This window comes from Notamacropus eugenii, chromosome 1 (assembly GCF_028372415.1).
Source record: "Notamacropus eugenii isolate mMacEug1 chromosome 1, mMacEug1.pri_v2, whole genome shotgun sequence".
Taxonomy (NCBI): domain Eukaryota; kingdom Metazoa; phylum Chordata; class Mammalia; order Diprotodontia; family Macropodidae; genus Notamacropus; species Notamacropus eugenii.
Genome location: NC_092872.1, coordinates 256,630,993 through 256,643,588, shown reverse-complemented (window position 1 = coordinate 256,643,588; position 12,596 = coordinate 256,630,993). Strand labels below are relative to the sequence as shown.

The following is a 12,596-nucleotide window of genomic DNA, read 5'->3' as shown; positions in this document are numbered from 1 at the left end:
AGTGCATCCCTGTTCTCTCTTTTATCCAAATATTAAGCACTTGCTATGTGCTGTGCACTGTGCTAAGTGCTTTACAATTATTACCTCATTTGATCCTCACAACAACCATATCTGTGGAAGGCGCTATTATGATCTCCATTGTATCAATGAGGAAAGTGAGGCAAACAGGGTTAAGTGACTTGCCCAAGGTCACACAGCTAATCAGTGTCTGAGGCTGAATTTGAAGTCAGGTCTTCCAGCACTGTATCCATTGGGTGACCTAGCTGCCACTATTACAATATCACAAGTATCACAATTATTGCAAATATTACAATATTACAAAATAATATCAGGACAGCACTTTAGTCTGAAGTCCTTAGTCTAATCTGAACAATGATGGGGTGATGGGACCTGGACCCTAGTCCCTGGCATCTCACCTAAGGCATATGTCTCACCCCATTCCACCATGATTCCTTAATGAGCTTATTTGATACTCCTTAATCCCATCTAGATCTTTTCACTGTTGCATCTGGCCCACCTCAGGCTATTTGCCACTCTTTAATCCCGTCCAAATCTTCTCAAGGTCTTTTTTGTATGTTAGTATCAGTCCCATCCTCATCAAATTTGCAGACTCATTAAGAATTTTGCCCACTTTTATCGATGATACAGTAGCAGATTTGCTAAGAATCTCACCTGCTCCTATTGGCGTTACAAATAAACCTTGCTACTTTGACTGAAAGAAGGCTTGTGTGCTTGAATTCTTTCCAGGCAGGATTTCCCCCCCATACCCTTACATTTTAGGGTTCCCAGCACCCCAAACTACAACAAACAATAAACCCTTCTAAGACTTTCTTTGACTTTGATGCCCAGTTTCCATATTGAAACCTTTTTACATCATTCCTATTACAGTTTCCAAATGAAGAACTGCTCCCTGAAGTGATGAGGGTAAAGATCAGACTAAAAGAAGGAAAACATCTGTGATTAATTCAGTTAACAGAAGTATCTCTTGAATTGCCTTTGACCAAGCTGAAAGAAGAAAGCTTGGAGGCAGTGATTAAAGACGGATTGAATGATTTTGGGAATCTGATTTTCCAGGGTACACCAAAAGTTATGACTGTTATTGTTTCAAAACTGTCACCTGAAATTCTACCTGAACACTGCAACTATATTTTGTTTGTTGTGGGATTATTTCTTTTGTTTGAGAATTTCAACTTTGCTCTTGAATCCTATAAATTGTATATAGAAAATGGCTTGTGAGGGAAAAATTTTTAAAGGCAGGACTGATTTCTATCCCTTTGTCTTTTTTGCTCTCTAAGCAGAGAAACTTTGAATTTACTTAATTAAAAATGTGTTTCTGGTAGTTTGTATCTCAGACATAAAGTAGAGAATTTTCTTCCACCCCAGATATTTGGGTCTGGGGACTCAAGCCACGGTGGATAATTGTGTTTTTCAAATCCTCCACATCAAACGCACTCATCCACAGAAGCATGAAAAGTAGGTCCTTACCCAAGGACAGATCAACATTAATGATTCTTTTGGTACTAATTTTAGTAGTACTAATTTACTCTATTTTAAAGGTCCATCTCTTTAGGGATGAAATGTCTGTTCTGGGATGTTGGTGATGATCTCAGATTCAGGAATGCAGTAGACTTAAGCCTAAAAGCTACTCTCATCTCCTTTTCAGATGTTTCCTATCCACCAAGGCTTTCCATTTATCACCAGCTTTGCATTATAGCTCCAGAATTTTGTTACAGTCACTTCCAGATGCAAATTGAGCTTTTGTTAACCCATCAGATTTTTGCTTTACTGAAACAGCCTAATTGTGCTTTTCCTTCTCCAACACTGTGGCCTCTACAAGAAGGGTTCAGGTTTTTTCCTGGAGAAGCAAATCTAGAGAAGAAATGTTTTAAAAGAAGTTTATAACAGGAAAGCTCTCATATACTTCCAAATATTTTTACTACCTTTCTTTGGTGTGTATTAGAAAAGAATGAAAAACAAAGTGGATTCCTTTCCTTTGGGAAAGGGCTAAACAGTTTTGGTAACATGAATGTAACAATATTATGATGTATATGAAGAATTCAGAGAAGCATGAGAAGACTTATATGAACTAATAGAGAATGAAGCAATTGGGTTCCCTCCTGACTGGTAAAAATAAACATATTTTATATACCGAGATGAAACAAGAGCCCAAGAGACAAGTGTTTTGGGATAATTAATAGTCAATTTACTAATTAGGCTAGCAAATAACCAATAAATTAATGGCCAGTGGTTTCCCTCAGTTGTTGCTGTGTGCGTCCTTCCTTGCCCAAGAAGACCACGCCTTCAGAGAAGCAATGACGTGACTTGAAATTGACTTTGTTCTGAGGGAGGGAGGGCTGGGCAGCTCACCGGCCTCACTTCTCCTCCAGGGCCCTCTGGATCCAGTGACCAGATATCCATCAGGATGACTGCAGATGGCCCAGGGTGCACTGGGAGCCCTTTAGGCCAAGGTCTTTGCAGTACTCACTCAGGTGAGGTGACTCCAGTTGGCTAAATACGTACATACATACATCCACGCAGGCTCTACGCAGCCTCCGGGCATGTATTTGTCCCATGCTCCATCAGCGCTGACCTCCCAGAGCTCTCGGCAGAAGCCTAGGCTGCTGAGCTCAGCGCACACGAGGAAGCATCCCGTCTGTCCGCGGCCGTGTGGAAGCGCGAGCGTCTTTCTTCGTGTGCCCGACCCTTAGCAGAGAGCCTGCTGCCGTCACTTGACGGGATCTCCTTCTTTAAACTGTCTCTCCTAATTCCGGGCTCCCTGCTGGGCCCCTTCGCGCTTGGCCCGGCACGTGTTTCAGTCTCGGCACGGGGAGGGGGAGGGAAAGGCGCGAAGCTCCGGAGCCCGGACGGACCCCAAGCCCAGCCCAAGGCTCCCCGGCGCAGGCTCACGTTCGCTCCGCCCCTCCCCCGGTGCCCGCCACGCGAGCCGGCCCCGGAGACTCGGGCGCAGCAGGCCACCGCGCCTGCGCACTGCAACCACATCACGTGAGCACGCCGGGAGGCCCCGCCTTCTCCCCGCCCCTCCCCTCCCCTCCCTGTCCTCGCCCCGCCCCCATCCCGGCGGGACGCTCGGAGGCGGCCCCGGACGTTCAGCCTGGCTGGAAGTCAGGCGGGCGGGCGGTCGGCGGGCCGGGGGTGAGTGTCCCGCGGGGGCGCGCGGGCCAGGGAGGGGCGCGGGATGGAGGGTCGTGGGGCTGGGGGGCCGCGGGGCGGGGCAGGCGGCTGGTGACAGCCTCCCGCGGCTGAGGGGACAAGATGGCGGCGAGATGCTCCCCTCCCCCCGGACCCGCCCCCGCCGCCGGCCGGGCTCCGCTCCCGAGACCCCCGGGCCGATGCCGAGGGGGGAGTGGCGGACGGGGGAGAGAAAGGGAGGCATGGAGGGAGGGGTCACTCTGCGCCCCCCAGCCCCGCCCGAGGGGATGCCCCCTCCCCGAGCAGGGGAGGGGGCGGGGGCGCGCTGCTGTCAGTGCCACGTGTATGCCCCTGCGCCTCCTGGAGGTCCGAGCCCCGGGCGGGGGGCGGCCTGGCCGACGCCCCGGACCCCTCCTCGCCGCCGGAGGTTTGCATGCCCCCTCCCCCGTCACCCCGGAGATAGCCGAGCGCCGTCGGCCCCATTTTACAGATGAGAAAACTGAGGCAGGTAGCGGCGAAGTGACTTGCCCAGGGTCCCACGGCTAGGCCGCGTCCGAGGCTGGATTTGAACTCGAGTCCCCGTGGCCCCAGGTCGGCTCTCTCTTCACCCACAAAGACCTAAGCCACACGTGGGTTCTCAGTGTTTGCCTCCCCTGTGCCCGGCCGGGTGCTTTGCACACCCTAGGTGCTTAATAAGTGCTCGTGGAACAGGGGAATCCCTGTGATGGCCTCGTAAGATGGGGAGCCCATTCCCCGCCCCCAGAGGTGAATTGGGGTGTGACTGGCTCAAGGCTGCCCCATGGGCCCCCTCTCCTGGATGCTTTGTATGACCCTTGCCCTGACCTGCCCTGGGCTGCCCTGTGTATCCAGGAAGGGGGGGAGGTCCAGCTGGACCCAGATGACCAGAGCCAAGCAGGGCCTGTCTGTGTGTCCCACCGAGTCTGAAGTGAGGGGCCGGCTAGGCCGGAGTCCAGCTCCCTGTCCGGGCCTGGTGACCCTTCTAACCCTCCTGCGGGGATTCTGCACAAATAACTCCGTAGTGGTGAAGAATTCGAGCTTTCTTCCCCGACAGCTATCAGGAAGTGGGCATGTGCTTGTGTATTTTAATATTCATTGATTTATTTTTAACTAATTGAGGTCATCATCCCGAACCTCTTTTTGCATTACTTAACCTAATTTTCCTCAGCTATAAAATAGGGTTCCTAATAGTACCTGCCTCCCAGGTTGTTATGAGTCAAATGAAAGAAGATTAACAAATTGCTTAGTACAGTGCAGGTCACATAGTAGGTGCTTAATAAATGCTTGTTCCTTCCTTCCTTCCTGCCCACCCACAAATACTGAAGAAATCCTGTAATCCTGTAGGAAACAGCTTTGAAAATGATTGAAGGAACTGATTTGTTGAAAATGTTTTCCTGTGTGACATGATAAGCTGAAAAAACTCCCTCTCCACCTGTCCAATAAAAAACCATTTGCTTTAAGCTCTGTTAAAATGAGTAGAAAGGAGTAAGTTTTTCAAGCTTACTTTTGACCAATATTAGGAGAGTTCATTTACCACACGTTTTCAAGCATCTGTACTCCTATGTGCAAGGCATCGTGAGATGTTTTTTAGGCATTCTTTCATATCACTGGACACAGTGGCAAACACATAATAGGGACTTATTAAATACTTGCTGATTGTTCCACTTAAAGCAGCCTGCAAGGAGTCCTCCACCAAGTTTATCATTGTGGTAGGATCCTGAGTTCCCTTTGGTCTCTTGACAGCAGAATGTAAAGTCTGTTAGGTCCTTCCAAGGTGGCAGATCTGGTGATGCACTGTTGTCTGAGGACTGGTCTAGTGAAGTCTGGAGAAGTCTGTCATCCTAGTGTTGACCATGGGGTCATGAAGATCATCTGCTAGTATATTCTGCTATCTGGATGAAGTCACGGCTCTTTTGAAGTGTTCAGGGGATAATCATAAAGTAACAGAACTAAACAACTCTCTCTCATCAGGCTGATTGAAGTGCCTGAAAATAGAAAGCCAGCCCTTGCCTGGACCAGTTCTCTCTACTCCCATCGTTGAGCTTTGAGCATTGATTAGAGTGCCTTTTGTGCCTCCATGGACACCCCTCCCCAAGACAGTCAACAGGCATTATAAGTGACACTGTTCCCAGACCCTGAGCTGCCCATGCCAAGATTGGGCAGCACGGACCTGTCTCCAAAGAGCTTTTACATTTTTAAAATAAATTTTTATTGATATCTTTTGTTTTTAGTTACCTACAAATTCCATTCTTTTCCTAGAGAACAGTCTCATAACACAGAATAGAAAGATGGAAAGAAAAGCAAACACCAGATAAGCACAACCAACCACTATATAAAAATGCATGGTGTATGCAGTATTCCACCCCAGTAGTCTCTCCCACTTGTGCAAAGCAGACACAGGGGAACTGCTGCCTTCTTCCTTCTCTTTGGCACCAAGCTTGATTGTAATAATTTAAGAACATTGGAGCTTTTAACTGGAGAAGTGACTTTCCTTCTGCTGAAGTCTTTTAGGATTTTGCACCTTTCCCATTTTCATCTTTTCATATTTTATTTTTGTGTATGTGTCTTATCTTCCTTCATAACAACAACAACACATCTCCAGTAACTTATATTTAAGCAGTGATGTAAGGTTTGCTAACTCATTAAACATTTATTTAGTGCCTGCTGTGTGCCAGGCTTTGTGCTAAGCACTAGGGGTGCAAAGAAATATTAATGATGGTGCCTACTCTTGTCTGATGTGAGAGATGCCATTCAAACAGCTATGTGCAAAAAAAACATAGAAGGATAAATGGGCAGTGATCAACCAAGGGAAGACACTGGAGTTAAGAGGTATTAGTAAAGGCTTCCTATAGAAGGCAAGAATTCAGCTGAAATTTGAAGGAAACCAGGGAAGCCTGGAGGGAGTGGAGAGAGAGAGCCCAGTGCCTGGGGCTGAGGTGTTGGGAACTGGATGGAGCATCAAGGATGCTCTGTCACTGGAAGGTGACATGTAAAAAGGCTTGGAAGGCTGGGAAAGCAGGTTTGGAAGGATTTTGAACACCAAACAGGATTTTTTGTTTGATCCTGGAGGCCCTAGGGAGCCTCTGGATGGGAGTGGGTGGGAGGAAGATCCCTAAGGGCTGGAATGAGGCTGATAGACCCACCAGTAGGTTCTTGCAGCAGTGCATTGTGAGGTGCTGCCCTGGGTGGTGATTGTATCAGAACAGAAAGGGGGCTATGTGACATGTTACAAAGGTAAACTAGGTCGGCCTTGTCCACACATTGGATGGGGGGTGGGGAGGACCCCAAACTGTGAGCCTATGGGGCTGGGAGGATGCCTGTAAGGCAAGGTTTTCATTTTGCACATTAGGAAACTGCATTTTAGAGAATTAAAAAATCCCTCATCATACTGGTACTGAATGTTGGAGCTTTGGCTTGAATCCAGGTTCCTTGACACCTAGTCTATTGTTGTTGGGTTTTTGGGTTTTTTTTGGAGAACAAGTAGTGGTGTATATGTGCCTTTGCATGTAATAAATCTTTACTCAGATATTGGGTGAAAGAATGGATGATATGAGCCCCCTTTGTCCTTCTAGTAACGCCAGAGAGCATGGATGACAAACTTGCTCCTAAGGTGCCAAGCTTTCTGTGCCCTTGGCTCACCAGTAAGAATGGATGAATTGCGGAGCAAAATGAAAGATCTGGAGAAAACCCTGGGGTTGTCACCTACGTACAATACTGGTTATTGGGAAGATTAGGAGAATTTTGGTGTTAATTGCTTTCTTCTTTTGTTGCTAGACTGATTGTCAAAATTCATACGGGGAAAAGAAAAGATATTCTTTCTTGTCCTGTTGTGTTTCTTTTTGTTCTCGAAGGTTCATGTTATTTGTCGAATTAACAAGCAGTTGTTTTCTTTCCTCCTAACTTTCCTCCAGTCACATTGTGAAAAAAAGAAAAACTCTTGTAACAGTTACAAAATATATGATCAAACAAACCATCTTCCTGAATTGTCCACGTCCAAAAATGTCTGTCTCATTTTGTGTCTTGAGTCCATCCCTTCATTGTTGGGAGATGGGTGGCCTGCTTCATTATTCATCTTCTGGAATCATGGTCAGTCATCAGATTAATTATTTTAAGTCTTTACAGTGTTATTATATAAATTGTCCCCCTGTTTCAGCTCACTTCACTCTCTATCAGCTCGTACAAGTTTTCCCAGGTCTGTCTGAGAACTTAACATTTTTACAACACAATGATATTCTGCCACATTCATAAATCAGAGCTTGTTCACTCATTCTCCAGTTGATAAGACACCCTCTTAATTGCTAATTCTTGGTCACTACAATAAAAGAGCTTTAAATGCCATTTATGTGTTTGTACATATGGGTCCTTGCTCGCTGTTTGAGGGGGGGATGGTCCAAGTAGTGGTCTTGCTGAGTCAAAGGTATGGGTAGACTTTTTGGTTAGGCACATTTTTCTTTAAAACCCAGTGTTGTTATTTATGGCATCATTGATAATGTCAACAGGGATGTTTTCCAAAGAAAATGTTATTCTGATTTACTTTAAGAACATTGAAATATACTGTCAGAAAAAGTACTCTGGTCTTAGCTTCCCCATAAACTAGTAGTATGAGTTGTCATTTGGTTCTGCTGGGCCTTAGTTTCTTCATCTACAAAAGGGAATTGGACTTGATGTTTTCTAAAGCCTGTTGGGATGTCTCAAATTCCATGAAATGTTCATTAGCTACCTATATAAAGAGTCATAATTTTTTTTCACTGACATATGAGTGGAACAATTTTATTTACCAGTTCTTTAATGTTGGAAGATAAAATCGCTTTATTTTGAATGAGTTAGAAAAAAGAAGACATTAATGACTGATACTGTCTTTTATTGCAGAGAAAAATCCATGGGTTCAGCCAAAAATGTGATAAGTGAGCCTGTTGAAGTAGAAGAAGATTATCTAATGATGGTAAGTCATTCTCTCTTATAGGCAGTATAATTTTTAAAAATTGTGCAAATTAGTTTTATTTGAAAATAAGATTATTTGCCTTGTGTAGTTAAAAAGTTATTTTTAAAGTTGTTTTTAAAATTTTGGCTGGGTTTGCCCTTTTTCTAAAACTTAATATATTTCTTGAACATTTTGTAAACTCCCCAAATACTTAAAATTTTTGGTAATGAAATTAAGAGAAGAGTATTTATTTGCTTCACACAGTTCTTTTCATAAGTAAACAAAAAATGCATATTATTAGATTTTTAGATGGTTGTGTTCATTTGTGCGTATGTTTGTGTGACTTGAATCCTGTTTTAAAGGGACTTGAGGAAAGTTTCTATTTAAAAGTGTTGTACAATGAATCCTTTTGTAAGACAAAGAAAAATTCTCCGACCTCTTCCTTTTGTAAGTTTATAATATTGTCCATCAGGTTTTCTTAGTGGAGCATCTAATGATATTGTACTGCCTGTGTCATAGGGTTGTTGTGAGGGTCATGTGAGGTCAGATATGGACAAGTGCTTTGAAACCTGTAGAGCATATATGAATGTATGTGTGTGTAAATCTGTATAAATATATGTAGAATGTATATTATACAATTGAGGCTTTGTTATTACTAAATGAAAAACAAAAGAAAGGATACTTGAAGTAACTGGAATACAGACACATCTTCTGTCTTATCCACTTTAGTTATCCTTTGTCTTGCCAATGCCCTCTGTGGGACTTTTGGCCTGTGGCCTATCTCAGGCTGATATCCAATCCCTCCAGAGTCAACCATCCCAGATCACATCATCAACTTAGTCAAACTAGATAGACATCTGAGAGTTGGAGAGAGGGGTAGGAACAAATAACTGTTTGCTTGTCCATAAAGCATTTATTTTTAAGTATTTTATTATATTTTAAAATAATAGCATTTATGTAGCAATTTAAGGTTTGCAGAACACTTCACAAATGTTATATCATTTGATCCTTACAACAACCTTGGGAAATCGGTGCTCTTGTTATCCCATTTTACAAATGAGCAAGCTGAGGCCTAGAGAGATTAAGAGTCACACTGCTAGAAAGTGTCTGAGGCCAGATTTCAAGTCTGGATCTCTGTTGCCTTTGCCACTTAACTACTAGATTTGTGTGTGCATCACTAGCACACACAAATATGTGTACATATGTGAATAATGTTGTCTGTTCCTTTGTTATGAATGCTTCATAACTGATCCTTCAAAATTCCTTGTTCTTAGGGTTCTTTAAAGCCTCCTATCCTGGTTGTGAGGATGCTTGTACATAAAGCACTTTCTTGGAGAAAAGCACTCTGTAAATTCAAAGCCGTGCAGTGAGCCCTGGGCAGGCTAGAGGGTTTCTCTGGGCACAGCTGGTGTTTCTACTGCCCTTTCCAGTGATGGGCCCTGGGAGACTGTGGGTGTAGTGCAGCAAGGCAAGATATATAGCTCACTTGTCTTTGTTGTGCTTTCCTTAGTCTTTGTCATTCTTATTTACTGGGGAAGGCACCTGAGGATTCCCAAGTTTCCAAAATTACCCCCCTTTACTGTAGGCAACTTTAAGGGTTAAAATACACCCTGTTACGTTATAAATGGAATAAATGTGTGTGTTAACAGTAATGGACTTTGGTGCTGCTGAATAATCTGTCATATTGTTCAGTGTCTTCCTAAGGCATTCACAGTGGTTCCTACCCAACATTCTCACTAGCGAGTTCTCTGAAATGGGTACGCCACAGGTACATTGCTGGGAGGGAACTTTTGAGATCAACTAGTGCAATTTCCCTGTGAGAAGATGTTTTCTGGGACCTTGAGGAGTCCACAAATCACAGCTTGGTCTGTCTCAGGGGGAACCTGTCCTGCTCTGCTCCCTCCTACTAGCTTCAACTTCAAACCAGTCTTCAACTGGCTTCCCTGTTGTACCTTCTCTGTAGCTTCCTAAGCCTGAACCTTACTGCCTGTGTCTGGAGCTGCCAGCTTCTCTTTCAATGTCCCCTTGCCCCCTCCATGTGAGCCAACGTAATTTTAGGGAGGGTGTGTTTACACGGAAAAAAGAAAGTTACAGTATTCTTACACATGCACATGTATGTGTAAATCGATTACATACATGTGTATATATTTAAATAGATAAATTATGTGACTTATTTATATGTTTATATATACACATAGGTGTATATAGCTATATCTCTGTGAAACAAGCATACTCAAGTGTTTCCAAAAGTTACCTGATCAACACTAGCTCCCCCTGAGACCTGTCTGAAGGGTCCAGCCCTTTGATTTTGTGAGATCTGCCATGATCACTAGATCTCTTCACAAACGTGTGGTGTCTTTCTCCCTTGTTTTGTGCCTGGAATGACTTCCCTCCCTGAATGCCCCGGCTTTAGTGTATCAGCAGATTTATAACCAGCCTCACATTCTTCCAGATCAAACTGGGAAGCCAGCGTGATACCTTGCCTACCCTAAAATTCTTTTACACACGTGATTTCTGTCTTATCATCCCTTATATCACTCAGGGTCAGTCACAGAAAAAAGCCATATACTATATTTTAAATTTTTGTCTTATTTTTATTGATACATTTTGTTTTTACATTACATTAGTTTCCTAATACATGTTTCCCTTCTCCCTCTATATAATTAGCTATCATCTGTTACAGATTTTAAAAGGAGAAAAAAAGCAGATCAGTAAAACTCAGTACATCTTCACCCTATCTGATAGTATATTCAATATTCCACCCCGCAAAAAATCCTCTACTCCCAGCTGCAGATGATTTTAGAGCTACTGCATCTCCTTATACCTTAATCATCACATCCCTAGAGGGAGTGGGTTTCCTAGTCCTTGGATCAAAGAGGATGTTAGAGCTGGCTGAGTGACTTAGACCATGGCATCCTGACTCCTAGCTCAGTGCTGTTGTCGGTGTAACGAGCTGCCTCTGGGTTAGTACCTCCTTTGGAAAGCTTTTCCTTCGCTGTGATTCTGGAAGGAGCTGAAACTGCTTCTTTTTCTTCTGGGGGTGTGGAGTTGGGAAGGTTTGGAGGAAAGAAGGCTGTTTGAGGGACAGAAACAGTGCCTGGGTCTGTGGAGGAGTCTACAGGGTGTAGGACAAACTCAGGAGATAAAAGTGAGGCTGGTAAGCTGGGGGGAAAGAAGAGTGAAGCTGTAGGACATCTGGAAATCCCTACCTGAAAAACAGCTCTTAACTTGAAAAAAAATAATAGTCTGTGCTTTAAAAAAAGCTTTAGTGCTGCATAGTCCAAAACGTGCTTTGGATTGTGAGAATCTCTTTGTAAAACTTCAGACTAGAGCTATGATTTTTGCTAGTGTGGGTTAATCCCTCCATGACACAGTTTGTAGCCCCTTTGTAGCTTAGTTGATCTTTTAGAGTTGCTGTGCCTGGAAAATTCCTGGTGATGCGACTGGCTTGGTGATTAGCTTCTTGGAACTTAACTTGTCCTCTGACAGTAGGCGTAGTGTTCATCTTGGGACCTGTCCAGCTTGGCACCATTCCAGCTTAGTGGAATCTGCCAGGTCTTGTATTTGAGAAATTGGGGTCACCTCATTGACATGAGAAGGATTTTAGTGGAGGGAGGAAATCTTGTAAAGATTTTGAAACAAAATAAGTTGAACTCCTTTGTTATATGGGGTCTCACATTGAAAATTTTCTTTCTGTTTTTACTTAACTGAATTTTAATAAAAATTATTCTTGCAAAATGCTTTATAATTTTCATTTTTTAGTGGTTTAAGGCTTTCTAAGCATTTTCTCCACAACAAGCCTGTGAGGTAGGTAGTACAAGTATTCCTTCTGTTTTATAACTGAGCACATGAAAGCCTGGTTTGAGGGAGTTTGTGTTAGAATTTAGTGTGGTAAATAGTGGGCTCAGTTTGAACAGTACCATCTTCTTCTTCCTGAAGCCTTACCTAGGTGCTTTCATTCCAGAGCCTTCCTTCTCTGTTATCTCCCCTTTATTCTGTAAGAGCTTGTTTGTACATAGGAGTGTGTGTGTTGTCTCCCTTGGGTTCACCTTGACAGCAGGGACTGTTTTTTGCCTTTCTTTGTGTATCCAGTGCTTATTAGTGCTAGACACATAACAAACAGGTGCTTAATCAATGCCTTTTGACTGATTCTAACTCGGAAACGATTTGTCTACAACCTAGTAGTATCTGACCTGAACCTAGAAGCTGAGAAGAGGAGAACAGTAAGGGGGAGTAGGAGGATTGGGACAATTTGAGTTGCTGAAGGAAGGTGTACAGACTCCTGCTGCTTCAGAAAGTCAGTCCAAGGAGAAGGAAATTGCTCAGGACTCAGTTTAGCACGAAGAACTGTACAGATTGCATCCTTGTTCCTTCATAGAATCCCAGCATCGAAAAGAGTGGGAAAGGATCTTGGATGTCATCCAGCCAGTGCTGGGACTAATCAGGGATCTCTTCTGCAAAGATCCTTGACCAGTTACACTTCTACTTTGAGACCTCTGGGAATGGG

General features: G+C 43.8%; 1 protein-coding gene across 3 annotated transcripts in view; it reads left to right on the top strand.

Annotated features, from left to right (window-relative positions):
• The first annotated feature begins 3,055 nt into the window (after nt 1–3,055).
• SCAPER (S-phase cyclin A associated protein in the ER) overlaps nt 3,056–12,596 on the top strand; it is a 406,759-nt gene continuing 397,218 nt past the window's right edge. The window contains exons 1-2 of one of the 3 annotated variants that reach the window (XM_072628639.1): nt 3,056–3,153; nt 8,038–8,110. Coding sequence is in view for 1 of the 3 variants with exons in the window: in XM_072628637.1 (XP_072484738.1) it covers nt 8,048–8,110 (63 nt within the window). In the remaining 2 variants the exon portion in view is untranslated. The remainder of the gene's footprint in view (nt 3,154–8,037; nt 8,111–12,596) is intronic. The other 2 variants (XM_072628640.1, XM_072628637.1) reach the window with 2 other exon arrangements.